Here is a 27,568-nt window from a genome sequence, read left to right as displayed (position 1 = left end):
GGGGAATCTAATTGGGATAGCTGAAAAACAAAAAAAATCTGCATTGGACTAGATTTGTGGTATCCAACCCATAGTGACACAGGTAGTCAATGTGTTAGGCACACAACAGACTGGGGAGGGCAAGAGAGACTGGAGTGGCAACTTAGGAGAGGATGGGAGTTTGGGGGAGAGAAAAAAGTGGAGTGGTTCTGTGCTGGCTTGAGGGTTTGGCCCCACAGGAGCTGCAGGGGTAGATGCTGCTGAAATCACATCTGGTGGTGCCAAGATTCAAAGGCACTAGAGGAAGTGGTGGCTGATTAATAGAATGGCCCATTGCCAAAAAGGTCAGACACCACTGGATTAGATTATTCTTGACATCCTTACTATATTCTGACAAAAAAATATATTTTACAAAAAAAAAAAAAAAATACAGAGGATATGGATTGTAGTAGCAATATCAGAATAATAAAACTGCTTGCATCATTGGAGACAGCACTCAGAGGACCATGGTTTGGTCTCCAGGTAGGTGACTGGTGAGAACAGTGCTGCCAGAGAACCAAGTAGCACAAGCAGCAAAGGCCCTAAATGCTAGCAAGAAGGTCCAAAGTCTCGCACAAAAGGCCAAGTAACTGGAAAGGAGTTAAGTTGCCCCAGTTTAATTTTATCCTACAACATAATAATTGTGTGCATATGATCAGCTCCTGTGTGCCATCTGCTCTCTGGTTTAAGTCTCTGCTCCCTGTTAATTTGTCTCTCTTTTATGTCCAAACCGCAAGTGTGAGGATTCCATGGCACTTGCATCACCTCCCAATCTTTGTTCAGCATAAGAAGCCATAAATGTGTTATTAGGAGTCTTGAAATACCAAGACTACTCTCTTTTCCTTCTGGAACAATATAGTCTTGTGCTGATGAGCCGAGAAATAGCACTGGATATAGATCTTAAAGATTATTTGTTCTTCAGTGTCGAAATCAGAAAAAAAGTGGGGAAAGGAATAGAGTGAAGAAAACTAATTAAACAAAATAAAATGCAATCTAAATGCAAGATTGAAAGATATTACCTATTATATAAGGATCAAATCAAAATCAAATACCCTTTCTGTAGCACATTGGACTGTTTAAAAATAGTGCTAAATGAAATGGTAATTCGTTTTTTGGACCCACACAGTTTTTCATTTACCAAGCTGCATTAGGTCAACTGGTCACTTCTATCTGGGAATACTTAATTCTAGGGTGTATTGTTCTTTTCAGTTCATCTTAAAGAGATTTACCTCCCTCGTGCTAATTATTTTTAATAACTGCCATTTAAAAAAGATTCACTTTTCACATCAGTTGCCAGATATTCTATTTCATTTTAGATTGTTGCTATGGGATCTAAAAAAAGTATTTTTGAAATAACAACAATGAATTAAAACCTTTGACATGTCAAATTATTCCACACCATCATTTCTGTTCCATCCGCACAACAGCTGTTCCCTCTATAGCTGGTTTTAATTTCTGCAATGTATCTTAACCTTTTATTGGCCTTTCAGACTGCAAATCACCAAAAGGCATGATCAAGGCATTAATGCAGGAAACATTCATAATAATGAATATGGATATGATCATTAAAGGATATGCTGCCCTGGACAGAAGTTGTAGGGGAGGATTTCCAAAGGCACAAATTGACAGGTAGCCACTTAACTCCCATCGAAGTAATTAGGAATTAGACCTATACCTACAGAACTAGACAGTTAAGTACCACGTAAGTGCCTTCAGTCCAACATGGAAATCCCCAATGCCTCCAATTAATTACCGTCTAATCCTAGAGGTGCCTAAAGTCTACAAGCACCTATACTGCTGACAGTAAAGTTCTCTAGGCACCTACTTATTCAGGGGTCCAGAGAGAAGAAAATGCAACCATGGCCAAGCTATAGCCTGATAATTAAGGCCTTTAGTTGAGATTGGGTGAAGAGCTGGGTTCCAGTCCAAACTTCAATGAATTTATACTTCGGCACTGCCCCCATTCCCCACACCCCCTCTCCAGCCCAAACACTATTTAATTATTTCATGCAAAGTGGAACAGAGTCACTAGGAGGATTTGAGAAAGCAGTCTTCTGACCACCCAACATTTGGGTGGGTTACAGCACTATCTGGAGAGGAGGGATTATAAATTCAAATCCACTTAAGCAGAAAAACCCGACTATCCCACATCTTGTGTGAGTGTTTCAACCACAGAGATGGTGTGGTAAGAGGGACATCACCACCACCATTCTCAGTGGTGTTTTGAGAGAGATGCCTACACCTGCCATAAGACCAGAAGAGGGTTCTGGGCTATTTATCACAACCAGAAACAGGCACCTTACTCTCCCACTGCCAGGGGAAACTATATCCCACAAAGGTGCTATTCAGCCACAATTCTTTCCTCCCTATTTCACACTGACTAACTTAGATGAATTCCCATTCAGCATTCTGGCCTTTGTGTGATCCCACCAGTAGGCACTCAATTCTCCACAAGCACATTAGACAGAAGGCACATTTGCTAACTACCCGTCTCCAAACACAAAGTATATAGATTCTATAAGTGCCTAACCCAGGACAGTGGATTTCTCTAGTCAGCGATAAACATCCTGTGTAAACACACAGTCCCAAAAGAGTGAAGGTAATAGCTGATGTGCATAAATCAATTATTTAGCTTTCCAAAACAGTTCTCTTACTTCTCTTGGACCTTAGTTTACAAAGAAAAAGGTTTTTTGCATTGGTAAATTAAAGTATATTAAGAAGCAAAGCAATAGAGCTGCAAGGCAGATGGTTACCAGGTACATACTGAAATCAAGCTAGTATTTAAAACTTTAAAGACTTCAACTGTGGTTTACTGCCAGTTTTATGGACAGTTTCATCCCAAGAAAATGAACCATTATAAGCAGGCTTAAGGTCACGCATGGAGTTTTTAAAGTGGTTCTTTACAGTTCTATAAAGCAAGTTGCCTTTATTTGTTTTTTTTCCAATTTCATAGACTCTTATTTTTATTAATATGTGGAGAGTTGTTAATAAACAGTTCAAAATGCCACAGGCAATGGATTATACAGCATAAAATAAGGGCACCGTTAATCAGGTAGAGAGAAAAGCAGTGGACCTGAAAAAGGTAAAAAGAGCAATAAACGGAATGGAAAGGTGTGGAGAGACTAAGAAAGAGAACCTGCTTGAAAAGGTCGAGACAAATGTTAGATTATTAGTTAGCTTAATTAACAGTTCAGAGGAAGGTGCATCTTAGAGTATGAATCATTAGCTTCAGAATTAATGTTAATGTTAAACAGAAATCTGTATTAAAAGTTGTACTTTTCAGCCAAGATATGTTTTTAAAAGCTGAACTAAGTAAGGAAACACTGGGTGTTAACACAACCTGAAATAAAAAGATTTTTTTTTTTTTTTGGACCCACGCCCTGGTGAGCAAAATGGGGTAGTGGGAGCTCTGATTTTCTGTGATAAAAAAACCAAAATCAAACACCAAAATATATAGGTATTTAGAACGTATGTTACTATAATGATTGAAGCACTGGTAGGTTTTCAAAATGCTTTAAAAACTATAAATATCAATAAAACATTGTGTTCAACTCATACGTATAAACAGTGGCATTTTATTTTAATCATGGAAAAAACAGATTTTAGGGTTTTTAAATCAGAGAATTTTGGATTTGTTATCAGGAGAATTTGTGATCTTTAAACAGAGAAAACCAGATCCTTGTCCACCACAATGACACTAACTCACCCCTAGCTGCCTTCCCCCTCTCTATTTCTTAGTCCTTTCGGTCATTGCCATCACCATCTTCTTTCTTGTCGACTCTGCTGCTGCTGTCGTCATCCTCATCGCCACTCTTTCAGGGGTCCCACCCATGTATAGTCTGTGCCGGCCCATCCTCCTCCATACGATTCCTGGCATCTCCTCCTGCTTTCTTGTAGTACCCCTGCATCATTTAGACTCATTTTGGCACCGACCTCTATTGAGAGGTTTGTGCACTTGTACATGAGCAGGCTCCTGGACTTCCACACAGCATTTCTGAAGCAGATGAACCAGTCAAAGCAGGCTGTTGGGGTCCCCTGCTCCTTGGACAGCTGCCCAAACAGCACCATTTCTCTGGTTAGGGTTCTGTTCCCTGTCAGCATCTTCTTGAGGAGTATAAACACTTTCCTCTGCACCCCTTTGGCATATGGACAGTATCACAGGAGGTGGTCGGTTGTCTCGGCCTTCCACAGGCAAGTTTCTCTGGGGCAGTATGGTTGGTTTCCTTGCCCCCGTGTCACCCTAACCACACTGGGAGTGCTTAGTGGGCCACCTGAAAATTCATGTCTCTATGCTCCTTCTGCAGATCTTCACAGAAGATCCTCTCCCACACAGCCTGGCAGGTGTCACCAGGGAGTACGTCCACATGTGACAGTCAGCCCCAGGCTGATAGAAGCTATCAGTGAGCAAGCCTGGTTAATGATAGGAAGCCAGTTAACTAGGAATAGAACGCAAGCTTATCTGTGACCAACAGAGGCAACAATATTACAATATAAGCAGACATGGAATGACATGCAAAATTATACCAATAGCTTACAGAAGACCCTTCTACACACTACAGAATAAAAACAAATGTTGACTTAAAAAGCTATCAACCACAACAGGTAACTAAGAAAGGAATGACCCCTTCCCTCCCTCCCAAGCACATCCTGATACTTCAAATCGAAGAAAGATTTAAAATGTTGAATGGAAGTAGCCACCAGCCAGCAAGCAAAACACAGGAGAAGATTATTCAACTAGGCTCATAGAAACCTGTTTTTCTTTGGTGTTTTGTTTTGTTTTGTTTTGGGGGGCAGGGAGAAGGAAAGTCTAAGACAAGTAGTTATGTGACATACAGCATACTACTAAAACTTCCAGAGCCAGGGGGAAGCTTCAGAGATTCTCATCCTTTCCCTCCTTCGATACACATTAGGAATGGAAGGGAAAATACCCTCCTCACAAGCGTGCCATCTTGAAGAAAAGAAATTACTTCTAATTGGACCACGAAGGAATGAGAGAGCCTGAAAGAAACTTCAGAAACAGAAGATAAGCACAAATATGAAAAATGAAGTGAACATGGGAGACCCTTGGTTGATTCAGCTATCAGCAAGCTAAAAACATCTGTGGAAGGGAAGGTTAAGAGAAAAGAAGCAAGAGATGAAGGAGAAAAGCAAACATTTAAGTGTTAATGAGAACAGCAAAATAGCAAGTGCCCTAAGTATCTCGCAGAGCAAGTACATGACTGTCCTCAATCCAGAGAGTTTTCTTTAACTCCGACTTAAATAGATAGAAACAGAAGACCAGTAACAAAAATAGGATGATACATAAATACTGAGAACAGGGAACTAATACAGAAACATCATTAAGGTTGCAGTTATGCACACTTAATGGTACATTACAAAGGTGAAGGGGGAAGTTTTCAACTGAAAAACTGATTTTTAAGAAATTAATTTTTAGAAGCCATTGAAAAAAGTTGAAAAGACAAAACTTGTTACTGTAAATGCATTTTTTCCTTCTGAAGGGACCCAGCATAGGACAGTCACTAAATAATGGGACTTGCAAGTTTAAGAGACAAATGATCTGGGCTTGGTCTACACATCATTACTGGGAAACAAGCTCCACTCGTTCACTCTCCTCCAAGCATGTGTGATGCCAGCAATCAGGCAGCCGACAGTCTTGGGGTGGTTCACAGCACAACCCCCAGCACTGCTCTGCAGCTGCCTAGTTGCCAGACTCCAAAGTGCATAGAAGCAAAAATGAGCAGGCAGCAGGGAGGTGGTAGAGATAAAACCCTTAGGATCTTGAAAATCTTATCAAGAACTTTTAATCTACATAACCAAAAAAGGGGTTGGAGTGTTGTTGTAGCTGTGATGGTCCAGGAAACATACAAGCAGCATGGGGTTTTGTTTTTATCTTTTATTGGACCAACTACATTCTGATAAAAAGATATCACAAAAAAACTTAACCGAAGAGAAGCAGGCAAGGTTTAGCACAACCCCCCAGCACTACTCTGCAGCTGCCTCGTTGCCAGACTACGATGCGTATAGGAATACAAGTAAGCAGGCAGCTGGGACATGATAGAGATATGCCTGCCTATGGCTTCAGACCAACACAGCTACAACCAAAAACCCCTTAACCAAAAATACTCATTTATTCAAGAAGTTTCCCCCAAACAATTCTGCCTTTCTTGCATACCATTTGAAACTTCTAGTTTCTAAAAAATGCGTACTCTATGTATACAGTAGTGTTAGAATGATGCATCCGGACAGTCCAGAAATTAAGAGAGCAAAGATTTCTCAGGGAAATGTTTTATTAGACCAGCTATAAGCATGGGACAGTTAGACAAGCTTCTGAATGCAAGACATTCTTCCTCTTTTCCATTTTAAGTGGCAGATTTTGATATCCTCCATGTTACAGTACTGTAAGAGTGATGTTGCAGCCATGACGGTCCAGAGATCCTTGCCTCACAATTTCTGGCCCGTCGTGGCTGCAACATCACTCTTACACTACCATAACATAGAAGATACCACCATCTACTGCTTAAAATGGAAAGGAAAAAGAATGCCTTGCACTGGAAAGCTTGTCTAACTTTATCCCAAGTGCACAGCTGGTCTAATAAAATATATCACCCTAAGAAACCCTTGTCCACCCTGTGTATATGCATCCTAGGTAAGTGCATCATTTGCTTAACTGCTCAACACAGTGACAGTCCCAATTTGTTGCCTATCACTAACATTCTAGCAAACACAGAATTAGTTAAAAACACAAGCCATTTCATCACATACCATGCATCATCACTACCATGTACTTTGTAACCTAATACTGTTCTGTTTAACTACAACAGCAACTGTCCACTTTGAAAGTCAGTGCAGTCCCTTTACTCTAGAAACAAAAAGTCTATCAGAAGTTTTTAAGTATACAGAATGAGTCTCATAGCTAGGAGCACCCCATATTTTCAAGGCTTCTCCTAGCAATTGCAGCACTGATTTTTAGAAAACATGAAAATGGGAGGAACTAAAGAGTTTCAGGGCTGCTAATACCACAGCAGTGACCCAACCATGTAGGTAACAAGCTCCAGTTGTTTACAGGTAAGTGCACCCACTGGTTAAGCACACCCACTGGTTAAGCACATGGCCTTTTTCACTCCAGAGGCTATGCACGTAAAAGGAATGTATTGGATTTGCATCATAGTCGTGCGCTGATCCCCTAAATGAGGATCAAAACTTCATTCTACAAAAGGGAAGAAGTTTGTCTTTTAATTAATGGCAGAAGTAAAAAGGTCATGTTTATAATGAAATATTAATTACGACCATGGCTTGACATACTGCCTATATCCCCATAGTTTCGTAGTAGCTAGGGTCAGGAGGGACCTGAACAGATCACCTAGCCTGACCCCCTGCCACACGCAGGAATGAATGCTGGGTTCACAAGACCCCAGACAGGTGATCATCCAACCTCCTCTTGATTTTGCCTAAGGTAGGGCCGAGGACCACTTCCCTGGGAAGTTGGTTCCAGATTTTGGCCACCCTAACTCTAAAATATTGCCTTCTGATCTCTAACCTAAACCTATTCTCCATCAGCTTATGACCACTGTTCCTCATCACCCCAGGTGGTGCTGGGGAGAAAAGGGCTCTGCCTATTTGCTGTCGATCTCCCCTGATGAGCTTGTAGGCAGCCACCAGGTCCCCCCTCAGCCTCTTCTTGCTGAGGCTGAATAGGTTCAGGTCCCCTCCTCCCATAATGGAGTTTTCATGGTTTCTTTAGTATGCAAAAACAGAGGATTTCTTTTTTTTTTTAGTTTGGTCTTGGGTGAAAAAGAAAAAGTGTTGTTCAAAAACATCTATTTATTAATCTGCTAATAATGATTAGTGGCCAAAGAGCCCATATTGACAGTTTGTCACCTTTGGAGAAGTCTGGGACATCTCCAAGTTACTAATTCCACTCATAAGTACACACTGAACTTCTAGGAATAGTTGGCATTCTTTGTCTTTGAGACCAGAGTTCAGCTTCACAGGTATTGAAAATTAAATCTGAACTTGCTAAAATTAACGGCAAGGAGTTAACTCATGCGAAGCATCACCATCTTGAGCAAAAAACCCATGAAATACGCATGCATGTCTAGTTTGGTAAAGCAAAGTTTGGTGTTCTCATTGGGTGTAATCAATCCCCTTCCACATTTATCACTGGAAGTTACCACTATATTAATAAATGTAAAAAGTACATAGACATTTTCTTTCACAGACCTAACAAATGTAACAGTTCAACTTTATCTACACACACTTCCTAGATTAACATGTGTTTCAAAATGTTACAAATGCGTTATTAAAAAAATACAACTGAAGGCAGGAAATAACCTAATCTGCAAATATAATTATAGCACAAGTGTTCTAAAAGCACTTTTTCTATACATGCTCAAGGAGGAAGGAAACCTGTCCCTTCAAAGCAGTATAATAATCAGGTAACTACAAAAAAAGTAATGAAATGGCAAATTTGAGAGAGACCACTAAGCTAAAATGGATTTTTATTTATTTATTTTTTTTTATAGAGCAAGCTCAAAAGTTGTTTCCTTACCCAGAGGAATTCATAGTTTTCAGCCTCTCAGGTTACAATCAAGCTCTGAAAAATGTCAATCAAATGACAGCTTTCCATGGCAGAAATCAACCAAAATTGTAAGCAGACCCTTCAATCTTACACTTGCTACATAGATAGGGCCTTAAAGCTGATGACTGACCAAGGTAAAAGAACAGCTGTGAATTTAACAGTATAAAGAACAGTCCAGAAAAAAAAGTAATGTTTCATTTTGATTTAGTATAATTTTTTTTCAATTGGTGAGTATCCCAGCTGCCCCAATGAAATTGAGCATATTCCCAATAGTTAACAGCTGCTTATGCTACATATTCTTTTTAATATAAATAGCTATACTGAGCCCATTTCAAACAGTACCTGGGTCTTCCGTGACATCCACTTTCCCTACAGCGAGATCTAGAAGTTCGCTTTCCTTTGCAAAATTCTCCCAAGTTGATTCAAGCCGCTGACAAGCTGAACACCAGGGGGCATAGCTATTAAAAGCAAAATCATCAAATTACTATTTGTGTATGCATAAAGTTTTTTTTAAATCAAAATCCCTACAAAGTAGAGCATATACTATACAAAGTTAAAATATAACTAATCATAGATAAAATGGGTTACCCCCCTCCCCCGCAGCAAATTCCCTTTATCAAGTCTTTTTGGACTAGAAGAATTAACATACAAAGTAATCCTAACCACATTTCACCAAATCAACCTATAATTTTCTCTTACACTGAGATAATTTAAATTCCTCCTTCCCAAATCCTTCACAGCTGAACACAGATGAATAACTCAATTTATTTTTTTTATTCAAGAATTACTGAAGGAAGGCTCTTAGAAGTGGTGTTCAAAAAACATTTTGCATCACCCTTAGGTACTTAGGCCCTCCTCTAAGTGCCATTTACCGTACCTTGTTACTCTATACATCTGTGAAATACACCATTGCTGCCAAGGTATACTCTTCCTAAACAATGTTCTAAAGAGATGCACCCTAACAAAACTTGTTCAAAAGGGAAAACCACCACAAGCACTAGGCATGAATACCACAAGTATGAACTTGATGTAACAAAGTAGGTAACTTAATCAGAAAAGAAAGCTGCCTTCTGAAGGATTAGCAAATTGTCCTTTGACCCAAATTTATGATTAATACCTTTGATGTCATAAAGGTGGAATAGCTTCAGTTAACCAATGAAATTGGAATGCTAGATGTTGATAGGACTCTATTGGTCATTTTTACTGGCTGGTTTCCCAAACTGAATTTAAAAACAGGAATTTTTTAAAAGCCACATTCATTCCATAGTATCCCTTTTTCAAGTGCAAAAAGATAGGCTTTCATTTATAAAACTTGTAATCAAGCTTATATCTTTAATGACACTGGTCTTTTGTAAACACATAATAAGGAAGAAAATGCCTATCCTCAGATCATGTACTTATCAGAATTAACTCCATTACTCTACAGCTAGGTACAGACATTCAAAAAGCCCAAGACAGAAGCAATCTAAAGTATGTGGCTTTCTGTAAGCAGCATTTAGATCAGTAACAAACAGTTGCCCTTTGGTAGGTAGGGGGAAGCAAATCTTAGACTGGGTTCTGCCATTTTGAAGCCAGTCTGTGTGCCAGAGTCCTATTATGGGTACAGATCCGTTTCTGATCATTTATACTAGTAAAAGTATAATGTCTGTACCTGGCCTACGCATTCTACAACTTTATTGTAACTAGGGACCTACCTTAATCATAGCACAAGTCTGTGGCACTGCAGCACCTTTAATTTTGTTCTTTGCACTATGCACCGTGACACTCCTGCCCCGGTGAGAAGCTAAGAGTCAAAAAGTGTGGCATTAATTGCCTCTTGGCCTCTCAGCAACGGGGGGGGGGAAGGAGGAGGAGAGGGGAAGTGACGCACAGTGCAGCAAAAAGAACAAGATTAAAGGCGCTATTGCACCACAAATTTCTGCTGCAATTTAGGTAGGTCCCTAGTTATTTCTAGTGTGATATATTCCATGGTATAAGTCTTATGGGAGCACTCAATTTGCAACTAAAGATTCTCTGTCTGTGGTTATTACCATGAAGACCATCTCCCATTTTACTCGCAGATGCACACAGATCCGCTTCACAATTGCCCCAATTAGCCAGGCAGCAGAGTATAGGAGTGGTTTGTATACTTTAAATACTGGAGGCTTCATCTATTTACAAAAAAATTCACAAAATTGTCATTAATGTCCTTGCTTTTAAATTTTGTCTCTACTTCTTTCAACTATGCATGCATTTCTCTTCTACTAGACCACCTTGATGATTTTCACTCTGAAAGGTTCTTTCTAACCAATTCCCCTCGAGAGACAGACCACTTATGCCTTACACATCATTACAGCTTGTTTTCCTCTCCTCATCCTCCTTTACTAAAAGTAGTCCAGTGCAGAAGCAGGGAAAACAATATTGTACTTGTTTTACATCTTATTAGACTCAGATTTTATTGCCTAAACGTCTACAGAAAAAGAAGAGGTGTAGCAAATCTGAAGGCCAAAACTTAAGTTTTAGTCTTAGCTCTTCCATCAAGGTCTATTAATATTTCTGTGCCCTATCCAACCTATAGTATGAACCAGGCACAGGCTTTGGGGAATAATTCTAATAAGATAGCCAAATCGCATCCACTTCCTCACAAGGTCATTCAGAAGGAACATGCTTGGCCAACAGACATGGACTTGTAGAGGATAGAAGTATGAGAAAGACAATACATGGGAGGACATAAAAAGCAGTGAAGTAGCTGGCAGCCCAAGCAGGAGGCTGGCATTCAGAAGATCTGTCCAAACCACTAGGATTTGTCTCATTTATACTACTTGTTTGGGTTTTTCATCTTTGTTAATTTTCTTAGCCCATAGTCTAGGAGGAATTAGAAGAAATTTAAGCAGCTACGTAAGAACCTGTCTTCTCTACGCTTAGATCCATCAGATGACTTCTACAAAAAAAGCCAAAAAAAACTTCAGCTTCAACTTCAGAGAACATGTTTACCTGCTTAAGACTCAGGTTTATTTGCACAAGTCCCTCACAGGGAAAAAAAAAACAACACACTGAGTTTAGTTATTAAAAACGTTTTGAATTCTTACAGATGTCAAGATGAGAAATCTTAAGTCTTTAGAAGCTAAAAGGGAAAGTATGATTGGAAATAACTTTTCTTGCTTGCAATAATTAAAAAAAAAAGATACCTTTACATGAAAGTTAATACTGTCTATTTATAAAGCCAATGGCATGAGAATTTAAAAATCCACAAGTGTAAGACTTATCCAAAGAGGTAACGAACACTTGCAGATATTGAGGGAATGCCTTTCTTAACCAGAACAAAAAATATATTTTATTTTTTTACATTTCACAATATTCCATAAAAGTTTCTGACAAATAAAGCAAAAATATCAAATAACCAATGATGCATGAAAAAGCAGAAGTACTCAATCAACTGAGGTACCTTTAAAAAGCAGAAAGCAGTCAGAAGATGTAAAAGACGAAAAATCACAAGTGCAAGATAAGGATGCCATTACTGAAAGCTGATGCAGAACAAAACTTACTATCCTTTTTTTTTTTAGCTTTCAAAGTTCCTTTTGGCCTAGAGTTGAAATTTTAAAAATAAGTAACTGTACAGAATTACAATAAAAAACCCAGAAATTAATAGAGAAATTAAAACAGAGAATCTTAATAACTGATGCATGGATGAAATGCAATCAAAACCACCTCAAACATCCAGGTTGCATATAGTAGCCTAAACTACTTTAAAACTTTATTAGTGAATGTTAAAAAACTACAGTTAGTCGCATGGGTTTGTAGAGCCTGAAGAATATAGGGGACTCCACGCATGATGGCTACATGTAATATAATTGCAGTATATTGGTGCAATCTAGGACATGGTTAGTCATGTAAAATGTGAGAGCCCAGGGTGAGGGGGGAAAAGGAAACAATGCATCACTACCAAGGGGATACAAGACCCTGTGCACTGTAATCACATCCGTAGGGAGTTGTGTCCTGGTAAGACACGGACAGATACAGGTCTAAGCACGTGGTGTACAATTGCTGGGATGGGGGTAGTTCAGGTTACAGAGAGCTTTGTCAGTTCATGGCAAGTGCAAAGGGGGTTCAGGCCACCCCCTTGGTCTCACTTCCAGCTGTCAGTCTTTAGCAGCTGTTCTCATATTGGCAATGGCCTATGATGCGTTCAACACAGATGCCTATGGACCATCAAATAGTACTGGATACCATGAGGGGCCTCATCAGCTTAGCATAACAGTGGGGTACTCTGCAGACATCCCCGATGCTGTCATTGCTGGGGTCCCATGCTCCAAGCATCCCACTATCATGGCATACCCTTTGGCCCTCAGGATATCAGTCAGTGGCTTGTAATTGTTTAGCTTTCATTCCCAAGCTCCAGGGAAGGCCTGCCACCAGTTCTCAAAGGGGCAGTTACATTGATCGTCAGGATCCAGTTGTTGTCTTTGTCCATCACAATGACGTCCAGGCACAAGGGGCTGTCACTGCTGTCACCACTACCATTCCAGCTGTCTCCAAGACAGCACTAACTAACAAGGATTGGCTGATAAAAGCTGTGGGAGAGTTGCCAGGCTCTGGCATCGGGCCTGCAGCCACACAGGATACAGGGAATGGTCTAATTTTCACAGCTGCACCTCCAGCATCTCTTGTCATTGTTTCTGGAGCCAAAGGTGCCATTAAGCAGCAGATAGATGAGAAGGCCCTGACTGATGAAAAGCCAGCCAGTGTGTGACATCCCCATGGGGCATGACGTAGTTACTGGCATCCCACTTCAAGGTGACCTCAAAAACCTTGCCCTGGTTTTTAAGCTCTGGGTAGCCAATGAATTTGGCCCTCAGAGTCATTCAGGAATCTCTCCTGGCAGGTCCTGATGTGGGGCGTGTTAGTGATTCAATCTTAGCCAAAAAGCCAAGAAACAAAACACAACCTAAGTAAGGTGTTGAATAAAAGCAAACAGCTTCATAGAGAACAGGGGCTGGGTTGCAAGTGTGAAGTATCCATTCCAACCACAAAAAGTAATTAAAAAGATATGGAAAACATAAAGGCAGATAAAACTTTATGCACTGCTGCCTCAACTAAGCTTATATAAATTGTTTACAATATAAATATATATATACACCCAAGTTCTGCAAGTCGAACTGAAAAATGGCAACTGCACTTAGAAAGAGGGGACCCTGAACTGTCTCAATGCAAATTTAATATATGCATACATAATACACACCCCGTTTGACACAATGCATTTGCCATATAATGCAAGCAACCTCACAGCCTCCTTTCCCATAACGTTTCTCTTATTCACGTTGCCTGCATGGGCCCTGAGCCTATAATCTAGCCACATGGACAGACCCTCACTTTAGTCAAGATCCTGTTCAAAAGCAAAACAACAGTGGGGCCGATGACAGATCACCTAAATAACATGCACGGGTTGACTGGTAGTGAGGTATAGGTTTCTTTCGATTTATGTGGTACATGCGTTCCCAGAGAACAGCGCATAAATTGAATTCGCATAAAGCAAATCCACTTTACAATGCAGGGATAGGTTCCCACGGCAGTGAGGGAGGGAGGGAGTGAGGCTGGGACTAGGGAAGGGGCTGGGGGAGGGGTGCCACTTGCAGGGCTGCAAAAGGCAGCAAAGCAGAGGGAACAGAGTGGCACTCACCCCAGTCCTGGCTGCAGCAGCCCTGAGAGCAGCCAGCACCAGCTGCCTGCAGCCATTGGGCTGCACCATGCTCTGCCTGTCCCCCTGTGCCTGGGCTCTGGTTGTCCACACTCACCTCTGCTCCTAGGCTGTGCCATGCCCTGGTGCAGGCAGCAGCTGCTCCCAGGGCCGCTCTAGCACAGGCTGGGGTGAGTGCAGACAAGCAAAGCCCCTGATGACACGGCACTCACACCAGCCCCGGCTGCAGCAACCCTGGGAGCAGCCAACACCAGCTGCCTGTAGTAGCTGAGCTGCACCAGTGCCTGGGGCCAAGCACCCAGGAAGTTTTAAAATGAAAGCAAGCATGAAGGCAAGTGCAAGAGCAAGTACATACCATACTTATTTCATACAGAAGACTCTGCTAGCCCCACCCCACACCCTTATAAAGGTAGAGGAATATGAGCTAAATACTGCTATTCAGCTCAGTTGCACAATTATCACTGTGCTGTTGGGAAAAGCTTTCAGTAGGCTACATGTAAGGTACACCTTGGCTGTGTTAATCATAAGGATCTACACTTAATTTTATTTGCAGGGAGGGTGTTACTAAATATGGTGGTCAACTGTATACCTGTCACATTCAGTAATGCCTAAATTAAGATATTGCTAGATGTATTAAAATAGTGTAAATGGATGCTTCATGAGAACCTGGCTTTGGGGGAAGTTCATCTGTCACGCAGCTGCTTGTTGTGTGCCATAAGTGCACAAACATCTAAGATAGCAGTCTTGCCCTGTTAGTAGTCTCTAAGATCAGGCATGGATAAATCCTGGTAGAGCTGCATGTTTCAAAGAAACTTTGTAGCAGGCTGCTGTAATAACTGAAGTCACCCTTTGACACTTCAAAATTTTGGTAATCTGCAACTAGCTCATCTTTCATTTTCATGGAGTACTTTTTTAAATCTACCGCAAATCAACCCTTCACACCCCAGACCCAGTCAGGGACACACCTTAAATGACAACTACTATTCAATGGTGATCATCCATCAGAATTCAGTGATGTTAAAAAGTACACAAACATTAATATGGTATTATACAAACTTGCAGCAGACTGCCAGCTCAAGGAAGCTGGGGGCAGTCTGCAGAGGCTCCAGCCCATCTGCAAGCAGTAACCCCAATTACAGGCTGCTCGTGAGAATTGAGCTAGCTGAGAGAGATAAGTAGTGGTTGCAGAAAGTGGAAAGGCTCCAAGGGAAGAGAAGCCAGGGAGAGACTCCCCTGGAGGGAAAGTCTGGGAGAGATATTCAAAAGGAACCAAAGGGATCCTGGGGAAACAGCCAGAGAAGGGAGACAGAGAAGAGTTGGATGGAATTGGTAACAGAGAGACACAGCTAGAAAGACACCCAGAAGGAGACCTGAGAGAGAGAGAGCTTGCAGAGAGATGGACCTGAGAGAGCAGCGTCAGGTTCATGAAAGCTGGAAGTCAGAAGCTGGGATCTGAGAACGGAGATGGAGACCACCTGCAAAGGAGAACAGTGTGTTGGCTGAGCAACAGTGAACCAGAGGCTTCTCGTCTTGGGCTGGAAAAGACTCAGCATCATGAGATAATTTTGAGGAACTGGGTGGATGGGTTGATGTTGACAATAGACTGAGACTCTGGTGTTCCTATAAAGCAAGTGTGCCCAAGGACAAAGGACTGTGGAAAGTGTTAGAGACTGGGAAAGACTGTACGAGCTGAACAAATCAAACCTGCTACAAGGCTATAAAATAGTTGTGAGTTAAACTAGATGGGAGTTGGGGAAATGAATACTTGGGACAAAATGGAGACTAAAGTTACAAACTAATGAAATATTAAAAGGACACTGAATACAGCTTATGTCCCAACACTTTAACAAGCAGACGTATTTAGGCAGTTTTATGTAACGTGCTTCTGGAACAGCTGGCTTCAGAACATTTTCAGGAGCTCTGAAATATTAGAGGATGGGGGGGTATAGTTTACTATAGCAAAAGCCCCACCACCTGGTCTTCAAACAAAACCCCCAGATCCTGAAATTTTTCATGATTACCTATTATAAAAATTGAATTAAAATAGAATTGATACTTGAAGAATCATTTAACATTTATAAAAGATAATCTCTGAGAAACAGCTCCCCCCCTTGTAATGCTAAAGTATCTTAATGCTGTGAGCAAATAAATGTTCATAGTAGTGCAACAAATGTGTGAACCAGACAGCTTAAAAAAAAAAAGAAAATAATGAAATGCTTGACACTAGCACTGTAGCTTATCACTTCTTATACAGAATATGCCCCTTCAGCAGTGAGAAACAGGTCAAGGTCTCACTGACACCTGTAAGTTGTTAGATCACAGGTAACAGTGCAGTTCAAAACCACCATATTTAAAAAGTGTTGTTTAAAACTGCTTGAGGTTCAATGATACATTTGTGTATCATCACTGAACAAATAGCATAAGCAGCCTGCAAAGACAATTTTTTAAAATAAAAAGTTTATTAATCTATGTTTTAGTCTCTCTTATGCATACAAACACCATAGGAGTACTGGTGCTTAGAAAAAAGATTGCTACTTAAGCTCAAAAATTTCTTCTTAAACCAAACTCTGTTTCAATAATGACCATATTTACATGAACCCAAGATAGCAGCAAGTTTAAGAGTACCATCCCTATCCCACAATACTTGGGCTCCAGTTGGTATTCCTGCCATACTTGCTAGTCTTCCTCAGGCTCCAGTCGGTCCAATAAAAGATATCACATTAAGAAATCCTTGCCACTTGCATAATTTTTGGACCACCACATCTAAAAAAACAACACATCTTACCTTAAAAAAAATTCATAAACTCTTTAATGCACAAACCGCATCTCCACAAAAAAAACCACTCTCCAGCTCTAAAAGTAAAAACCCCACAGCTACTGGCTAGTAATTTAAGAGCGAGATGCTTTGCACTTGTGCCACTCCCTTGATTTAAAGCTCTCAACTGTTCTTTGTAGCATTTTTAAGCATCACAAGAGGCTTGTGATCCATCATGCCCATTTTGTAGAGTAGGGGATAAAAACTGAAGCCTAGAGAGAGAAGTGAGTACAAATTAGGCCTGCTTTTATTCAACTCTGCAGCATCCTGAAAGAGATCAAGGCACTATAAATAGAAGTGGGAGTACCAAAGTCTATGGAACTATGAATAATCTCTACTATGTCCTCCCCATTCAAAGTCCTTCTAGCAGATCTCCCCTAAAGAGATGAGGCCTCCTCTAGTTTATGAGAAGCAGCAATCCCATCAGCCTCAAGTCTCCTTTTTTGTTACTTCCCAGTGGTGCATTAGTCCAAAGCATTTTTGTCATCTTTAACATAGTTAAGTGCAACAAAGTCCACAAAGGCAGCAAGAATTTGTACCACAGACTGCAAAATAACCCTGAAAGTGTCCCACATGACAGTATATTGCAGGCCTCACTGTAATTAATAGGGGGGGTTTGTTTGTTTGTTTTTTTAAAGAAAAGCTGTATTTTAGTCACTGATGCTGGGAAGCCACGAGGGCACAAGTACTGTATCAGTAAAAGCTTGCTAGCTTCCAACACTTCTTACCAAACTAAACACCATTTTTCAATGACGCAGTATCTCAAATTACCTACGTTTGACACAGGGTATTTTGTCAGCTTTCATAATCAACTTACAGTCTTACTGAAATTCTTACAGGGTAAGAAGTTGTTTGAACCTAGCCTCAAATATACAACACACCAGTGAGGTAAGCAGTTCAGGTAAAATCTGATACTAATTAATGTAATTAGGTTTGCACTGTACTCACTGGGTTCACAAGTTTTGGTAAGGAAGGTATTGAAATGAATGTCAAGAGACAAAATTCCCCAATTTCCATCCCAAGAAAATGAGCCACTTAACCGCCCCACTTAATACTAGCTGTTGTAACAAACAGAGGAGCTACATGGGGCAAGGTACAATTTTACATATATATTTATAGATATATCCAGAGAGAAAGATAGAGACAGAAAGACCTGTATAGACAGACATATACATATGCATAAACATGAAATCTTTTTCATCTGCTGTCTTCATGAATCCTTTCATTATATATATGTATGTGTGTGTGTGTGTGTGTGTGTGTGTGTGTGTGTATTCTTTCATTATGTGTGTGTGTGGTTTTTTTTTGGTTTTTATATATATATAAGGTAAAAAAAAACAGACAAAAAACAAGACAAAAAAACAGTACACACTCTGAGGTTTAGGCAAGACTTGCAAGGTAAAGCAGAGTTAATGACATATACTGTGCACCATATCCTCTAAATCAGGGGTTGGCAAAGTCCAGTCCACAGTGCCACAGGGCTTTGCCCATGACCATGCCAGGGCTGACCAGTATGGAGCTGCATTCATATATATACATATGAATATATATGAAAGAATTCGTGAAGACAGCAGATGAAAAAGGTTTCAGCATTATTACAAGCAAAAAGACTCCAGATCTGCTCAATATGCAATACTTGTGGTGCCATATATGCACATTTGCAGACCCAAACACCTAAGACAATACCAATGACATTATCAGTTGCAAGGAGTAGGAAAAATAGTACAGCTCAAGTCCAGCTAAACCTGTGTTTCTCTACAAGACAAACATAACACACTCTGAGGTTTAGGCAAGACTCACATTTTGCACCATACCCTCCATATCAGGGTTTGGCAAAGTCCAGTCTGTCGGGGCCGAGGGGCTGTGGCCAGCAGCCCGCGCACATGGGCCAGGGAAGAGGTCGGCATGGCAAACTAGAATTAGGCACTGACACATAGAGGTTGATTAAAGATTGTTTTACTTACACTGTAGGTGGTCGCGGTGCAGGCAGGAAAAACTCTCTTGAGTTGCAGTGACAGACAAACACAAGCGGAGTTTGCTAGGCTCCACCGAAGACACACGAGCGGAGTTTGCTAGGCTCCGCTAAACGAACATGAACAGAGCTCTGGATACCACTCACGGAGTTTGCTAGGCTCTGTGGAACGACTGAAATGAGAGTCCGAAAGGTGACTCTCCACGAGCACGCGCGGTAGGGTACGTCGAGGGATCATGCAGCGACGGGGAGAGGCTAGAGGTTGATCAGGTCCCTGTATCCTCCTCTAAGATACATGCGGAGTTTGTTAGGCTCCACAGCGCGCTTAGAGTTCTTCACGAGATGGATGTGAAGTCCTCCAACTTCAGCGGAAACTGCTCAAGCCTCTTATACGGCTAGCAAGCCAATCGCCAGCCGCTACGTGGGAATAATTTAGAAACAGCCAATAGCGGGAAACAAATTCACATACGGGGGGCGGGAACTCCTTTGCACCGGGGTTCTCTCTATGCAACTGAGAATTGCACCGTGCAAAGAAAGCTCCTTGTGGCGGGAAATAATTCTGCAGTGCCGAAGCACACACAAAATCATACCCTTTGGGTCACGACACAGTCCACAGTGCCACAGGGCTTTGCCCATGACCATGCCAGAGCTGAACAGTATGGAGCTGCATCAGGGCTAGGGAGAGGGAAACTGTACCCATGTTGTTACTGCTCCTCTGGTTCCGATCTCCCTCAAGGCTGAGTGCAAGCTCAGCTTCTAGACAGAAGGGTGCTGCATCAGAGATGGGCTGGATAGTGTGGTGTAAATAGGAAGGAGAAAAAGGGAGAAGCACCATGGAAACAGCTCCCCTGCGGGTGAAGGCGTGCATGTACTGCAGCTGGGTCTGCAATGAGAAGCAATGCGATGCCAGAGGGTAGCTAAGCCACGAGCAAGCTGCTTCCACACTGCTACCATTCCTCTGTGTCTCTGCCCCACAACCAGCCCAGCCCTGGCACAGGTCCCCTGTGACAGGAAACTGCACTGGCACCACAGCTGGGATGGGGGTGTGGAGAAGGGGGAGATGCAATGGCAGTACAGGAGCAATTCCTCGCTGCATGGCTTTGCTAGAGGCACAGAGAACCCCTCACCCCCTCTAATGTGGTGCAAAGCCACCTGGCCTGCATCAGACCACAGCCAAGTTGTTTCAGCCCATGGCTTGAAAATGGTTGCTGGCACCTGTTCTATGCTGCCAACCTTAGCCATCCTTTGCCACCTTGTAGAGGCTGAAGTCACTTCCACAATGATGGCAAGAACTTGTTTGAAAGCGAGTATAATAAATGCCTGCTTTCAGCTTTCACTAATGTGAAAATGGATGCTCTCTTCTCTTCACTACCTTCTCTAGGGACAGCTTCAAGAACCTGCAAGAGACCAGGAACTAAACAAGTGATCCAAAGAATGCCAACCAATAGCACCCAACCAAAAGGTGTTCTAAGACTTGCCAGAAGCAAAATCGCATACACATTTAATAAAAATAAACCTGCAATAAAACTGTCTCATAATTTCCAAGTCACCTGTATTATGCCTTCTATTCCATGATAGGAAACAAAAACAAGTCATCCTGTAAATATCAAGAGAATACCCTAGAAACAGAGGGACATACACCACAAAAAAAAACAGAATAAAAGCAATAACCTGTGTCTTCTATCTAATTATTGCATTTTACTGTTGCATACTTGGGGAACAAGATAGATTTACAGAGCAACAGACAGGAAATTCTGGACACTGAAGTTACTTATGTATTTTTGTAAATTAGAAAATAGGTAACGGATAAAAACCCCAAGCGTGCTCCTCCACCCCTTTAACTAAAGAGAAATTATGGTATGTTATTTATATTGCAACCACACTTAAAACCTGTAGTCAGTTATTGTCTCTTTATGATCTGAAACCAATTTACATAGTAAACACTAGCAATGGCAGGTGAGAACAAAACATTTAGCCCAGGTAAGCTACCTTACATTTCATCACACCTAGTAAATGAAAGCCATAAACTCACTCATCCAGCTGAGTGATGATGAGGTTAAGGCAGTATGTCCTCCCTTCACATCTATCAGAACAACATGCTCTTTTTACCTTATCAGTTGTTGTAAGGAGCTAAAACTAATAGTTTGTGCAGCCTCAGACCATTCCCAAGAGGTTCTCATAGGACAGAAAGCAAACAGTCATTTCTGGCATTATGCCACCAGTATAGTTTTATTTAGCCTGTAATAAAGTCAGTTTTCCATGGCCTGAACTGACAGAGCCCCAAAATAGTGGATTAAAAGAAATTTGTAAAATTATACTTCTCAGACTATATTTTAATTCCTGGTTCTGCCAAGGAAAGTTTCACCTTGGTTTTTTGGGGTTTTTTTAATGTTTTTTTTTTAAATAGTTTGATTCAGAAAGAAATAAAATATTGTAAATGCAATGATTTCTCAGACCCCACCCTCACAGTGGGCTCTCTTAAGTCTCCTGTGTATTCCAAAGCAGCAGACACGGTTCTCTGGCTAAATCTGATTTCTTTTATTAGACCAACTCAAATAGTTGGAAAAATTCTTCTTAGCAAGCTTTCAGGTACAAATACACTTCAACAATCTAAGGAAGCATCTGCAGCTGGTCTGTGCTCTTCCTAGATGCTTCCGCAGCCTGACGAAGAGTATTTATACCCATAAGCTTGCAAAGAAGAATTTTTCCAACTACTTCAATTTGTCTAATAAAAAGAGATCAGACTGACTCAAAGAACCTTGTCTGCCTGTGCCCTTAGACCAGCACAGCTACAACCTATAACCCTGTTCCAAAGCAGCAAATGCTCACTTATCAAAACCTGAGGGTACCTGCACAGATATATATTCTGTCTTTATTCAAGTCTCAGTGAACCCAATAAGCAAGGCAGATAGAGTCCCACTGCCCAGACCCTGAGAGGATGTCTTCATGTCCAATGACTAACCTCAACAGGGCAGACGAGCAGCAGAGATCAAGGAAAGGAAGAAAAGTATGTATTTTCTGAGCTTCAGCAGGACAGGGGAATGGAGTCAAGAGTGCATATGGCAAAGGGAAATGAAAGAGGGAAGGAAGGCGCACAGTCAAAGAAAAGGAAGAATGGTAAGAGAATGCAGGCAGATGGAGACTGAAAACCAGGTTCTGTTGATCAGGAAGATAAATAAGGGCTTTCATGCTGCTGAGGGACAAACACCAAAGGGAAATGGCATTACCACCGACTTCAGTAGATTTGTGATTTCACCCCACTCACAGAAGCCTACCACCCTTCTCCATCAGCCTTAATCAAAACACTTCTCAGGCCAGCTTCTCCTCCTTCATATCTTCTAGCCTTTTTCTCCCACCACTCTCCCTCGCTTCCTCACACAGGTTCCTCTAATTAGTCTCATGCCAGTGTCTTACACAAAAAGCTGTTTTTCTTCCTTGCATTAAACCCTCTCAGGATGAGAGAGGGTTACTGTTTATTAGCACATCTACTGTAGCATAATTTTTGCTGATGTCTTATCTTAAATCTTTAGTATAAAAAGAACTGATAAACCTGCCGTTAAAAGCCTCCCCCCTCCTCCTACACAGCCAAACTTGTGAAATGCTTGGCTCTTTCTCAGTTCTCAAGCCGGAAACTGGTGGCTAATGCTGTTGAGACTTGGTTGCCCACAGACATTAAGATCTACACTGATGGCAAATGTTTTCCTGGAAGCTTTTTGCAATGGTCAGAAAGGGTATAAGCCAATGATTCTCAACCAGGGTCCCACAGGACCATAGGGTACCTTGAGATCATAGAAAATTAGGGTTGGAAGGGACCTCTGGAGGTTATCTTTTACACAAGCTTAGTGGTGTACAAATATAATGCACAAGTTAAACCTAGAGGCTTCAAATAGGAATCCAGAGTATTAAAAAAAAAAAAAAAAAGAGACTGCAACATCTCATAATCTTGAGTTTTTGCAAGAGAAGAATTACTCTAGTTTTCTATAATCAAAAAAAACCAAGTGAAAACTAAGAGTTGGCATTTTCCAAGGGTTGCTTTGAGTCTAATGAAAGCCAGTGGCTCAACTTTTAAAAGCATTAGTCTCTAAGGTGCCGTTCTTCCCTGCCTGCTGCCCGACTTTAGACTACTAATCCAGCTAATTACCTTTGTCTACAGATGGAATCATGTATGCAGTAAATAGAAAACTATGCATTGCTGGAAGAACACAGACAGCTAAGTGGTATTTTAAAACCAAAAATTGGTGTTATGATTAGAAAAGGCAGTACTATTCAGAATGAAACAGGTTCTAGAAAGCCATCTTTATTTACATGTAAGGCAAATACTCCACATTTACCTTGGGATGAATTTGGCCCACAAAATAAATTGCAACTACAGATGTAAAGCAAGAGCACCTTTTAAAAGAAAATGTCCCAATTATTTTGAAGGATCACTTTATGGAAAGTGTAAAAATATCAAAATAGAAAAAGGGTAACACTCAAGAAAACAGAAGTGAACAGGAGCTATGGTTATTTTAAGCTTTCCAGCTCAATCTAAGAGCTCTCTCTGCTATGCAAGATATACCTTAGAGCAAAGATGTGGGGCAGAAAATTTTCCAGTTCTTTATTTTCCCATGTGAAGTTTTTCATTTCTAAAAATTCATTGTTACATAAAATTCATTAGTAACAATGAATGGATTCCAACACAATATTAGGCAAGCTTGGCAGTTTCAAAGTTGTAATTAATGTTTTTCACATGATTATCCCTAGGAAGTGTGAGAGAGAGAGTACATATATGTTTTACTGATTTGTAAACAAGTTAAATACACTCACAATAATCCAAGCCAAAAATCAAGTTATGAATTCACCTGACTGGCTGTGCAGGTCAAATCAAAACCAAAGCTAAAATTCTTATTTAATCTCAGACTGCAAGTGAAAACAAAACCAAAACTAAAACTGTGATTTTCTGTTTCACTTTCAGTTCAGCAAACGCACAGAACAGTGTTGGAAGTGTTTGCATAAGATGTTATGGTTTTAGTCCCTTTGGTCTGCAGTAGTCATAATAATGCCTAATCAGGAAAAAAAAACTAGTGTGGGGCATCATTACAGTGAAGTTCAAGCCACTGAAGGAAGGAAGAAAGCTGGTAGATGTAAATACTGCAGGCAAGAGTATGCAACAATACAACAAAAATGAAGAAACATTTAATAACATGTAGAAACTATCCTGAAAGAGTACAAGCCATATACAGAAAGCTAATACAACAAAGTGGTGGAACAACATCATCATCTGAGAGAAGTCTACTTTAGGACTCCTATGTAAGTAAACAAATTAATGTATTAAAACACACAGTATAAACTAGCATATATATTGTTTTAAAACATAATTTCAAAAGTTGTTACTGCAACTCTGGACTATTATTTATTCATTTAAAATATTTGTGTCCTGCTTTTCTGCTTGCACTAAGCACCCAAAGTGGCTTAGGCTTAACAATAAATTGTTTTTAAATTACATAATAGATAAATAATTAACTATTTCAACTCAGCAGAGCGAGCTTCAACCTCTGGCCAATGGCAGAGGCAAGGCTATACTTCCCTTCGTCTCTGCAGTCCCAGGGCAACTGAGCAGCAAATTGAGAGCAACGTGTTCTTTCTGGCAGGGAGTGGGGAAAGCAAGCTCCCTGCCACTTCTCCTTCCGATGGATGAGGCCAGACTAGAATAGGTTAAAATAAAAATCTTTTCCCCATTTTGTTGCAGGAACTTGGTAGCTGAAGTGAAATAGCAGATTTGCAGAAAATGGAAAATGAAAATGTTGAGCTGCCAGGGGAAGAAGCAGCAGGATCCTCCCTTTCAAGATCACTGTCACCAGACATGCGATTCACCATGAGTAGCTGTTCAAGACAGTCAAGCTTTTTATCAAGCTTTGTGGACAAAATGTCAAAGGAAGATCAAGAAAAAGCAGATGAGACATTAGCTCTAGCTATATTTGCAAACAGTACACCTCTTTCCATAACTGAAAATCAATACTGGAAGGAACATTACAAACTAATTGGCCCATCATATAAGTTACCGTCACGTTACCGCTTAATCACATTCTCTCTTTGAGCATGGCAGAGTTCAAACAATGGTTATTCAAAGGATTGGTCAAGCAAAATCAAAAACTCTGATGCCGGACAGATGGACTGGTATATAAGGAAATCCTTTATTGAACATTATGTTAGCAACACCTGAACCAATATTCCTGAAAGCAATTGCTACCAAATCTTCTCATCATACAGGTGAGCACATAACCCAATTACTGAGTGAAGAGATCGAAAGTTTCATAGTAGTCTGGGGTCAGAAAGAACCTGAACAGATCATCTAGTCTGACCCCCCACCACTGGCCGGAACACACGCTGGGATCACACGACCCCAGACAGGTGTTCATCCAACCTCTTATTGAATTTATCCAAGGTAGGAGCAAGGACCACTTTGCTAGGAAGTTGGTTCCAGATCCTAGCCACCCTAACAGTGAAATAGTGCCTCCTAATCTCTAACCTGAACCTATTCTCCAGCAGCTTCTGGCCATGGTTCCTCATCACCCCAGGTGCTGCTGGGGGGACTAGGACCCTTCTTATTTGCTGCTGATCTCCCTTAACAACTTTGTAGGCAGCCACCAAATCCCTCCTCAGCCTCCGTTTGTAGGTCCCTCCAGGGTACAAGCCCTTGTAAGTGATAATCAGGGATCCGGGTTTTTCATTTCCCATGGAAAAATGAAGAAAACCACAGATTTCCGGTTTAATAGGAGAAAATGTAGATTTCCCCGTTTTGCAAAGAGCTCTCCAGGCTGGCTGAGTTCAAGCCTGGAAGAGCTGTTTGCAAAAGGGACAGGAAACCCCCAGCCCTGCCCAAAGGGGAAGGGAGAGGGGGAAAGGGTGGGACCCAACCCACCTCAAAAATCACTCTTTGTTCCTGGAGTTAAGTGGGGCTTGGGGGTTGTGAGGCGGGGCTGGGGGTAGGGAGCTGGCTGGGAGTTGAGGAAGCGAGGATGTGTTGGGGGAAGATGTGGAGTGCCTGCTGGCCAGCCAACAGGCACACCTGGTGGGAATTTCCCCAACACCTTCCCTTTCCCCTCAACCCAAGTGGGTGGGTGAGCAGGCCGGGGGGGGGCTGTTGTGGGAGGTGTAAGGGGCACAAGCAGAACTGGGGAGGCTATAGGGGGGGAGTGAGGGGCACTAGCAGTACCCGGGGGGGGCACCATAGGGAGCCTTTAATTATTATCATGAGTTTTGGGTTTTTTTTAAATCAGAGAATGTGTCATTTTTTTTTTTTTTATCAGGGAAAACCAGGATCCCCGCTGATAATGGGAGTAACATGAAAGCTGCATGGCAAATATTAAAAGCAAAGTATCCTCATTTAATAGTATTTGGCTGTCTGGCTCATGGGTTGAATCTTCCAGCAAAGGACATAGTAAGTATGAATACAACAGAAGACAATATTGGCAAACTGCAAAGCAATTGTGAAGGTATTCAACAATCATCACGTTGCTAATCGGACTTTGAAGAAATTACAGAAAGAGAAGCAGGGGAAGGAAAGTGCACTTTTCTTGCCAGGAGAAACTAGATGGAGTTCGGCTACAAAGTGTTTACTTAGTTTGCTGCACTCAAAACTGTTTGCAGTGTGCTTCAATAGATGACAGTATCCCAGCTTATTCCCATGAATATTCAGAAGCAGATTCTCAACAACGATGTGTTCTGGGTTCGAATTCAAGGAGCATTCGTTTGCTACTACCAGTTTCAGTGGCTATCAAGAAACTTGAAGGAGATATACCAAGCCTTTCAAATATTCCAGAGATATTCAGACAACTGAAAGAAAATCTAATCAAGCTTTTGCCTTCTTCACCTCTATCCAAAAAAGTAGTAAAAAGAAATGTTTACTAAGAGATCTGAGTTTTGCTCTCATCCAGTTCATCTGTCAGCAAACTTTTTGGATCCTCAACACAGAGGACAGCATTTATCAAAAGATGACTTATCGACTGCTCTCAATACAATTGTGGAAGTAGCTAAGAATGTCCTCAACATCAATAACATGGCCATGATGACAGACATTGCCCAGTACCCTGCAAAAGAAAAACTTTGGAGCAAAGACATCATTTGGCAGGCAGCAAAGAATATGTCTCCTCTCACATGGTGGAAGGGATACTGTAACACCTGCCTGTTGTCCAGGATTGCTCTAAGGATCCTAAGCATGCCACCAACAGCAGCTTCTTGTGAACAGAACTGAAAGGCATTCAGCTCAATCAAGATAAAAAAAGAGGAATAGACTAACAAATGAATGCACCGCTAAGCTTGTTTCTATTTCTCAAAATCTTATGCTTCTGGAGAATCAGTCAGAAGCACAATTAGCGAAGAAGATGCAGCGTGATGATAAGTTGCCCTTGCCCATAGGCTCATTGGTAAAACCATCCTTTAGCAAAAGAGAACATGGGTCAAGTAGTTCTGAATCAGGTTTGCCTCAATCCAACTCTGAAATGGAACTAATAATCAGCGCAAGTCATTCTA

The 27,568-nt window shown here is 41.2% G+C and overlaps 1 protein-coding gene across 1 annotated transcript in view; it reads right to left on the bottom strand.

The window, feature by feature from the left end:
* Positions 1-27,568, bottom strand: part of TMX4 (thioredoxin related transmembrane protein 4) — a 67,793-nt gene that overhangs the window by 32,502 nt on the left and 7,723 nt on the right. The window contains exon 2 of the mRNA XM_019500711.2: positions 8,939-9,054. Coding sequence (XP_019356256.2) covers positions 8,939-9,054 — 116 coding nt within the window. The remainder of the gene's footprint in view (positions 1-8,938; positions 9,055-27,568) is intronic.

The sequence above is a fragment of the Alligator mississippiensis genome, chromosome 1 (assembly GCF_030867095.1).
Source record: "Alligator mississippiensis isolate rAllMis1 chromosome 1, rAllMis1, whole genome shotgun sequence".
In the NCBI taxonomy this organism is placed as follows: domain Eukaryota; kingdom Metazoa; phylum Chordata; order Crocodylia; family Alligatoridae; genus Alligator; species Alligator mississippiensis.
This window is presented reverse-complemented; position numbering and strand designations above follow the sequence as displayed.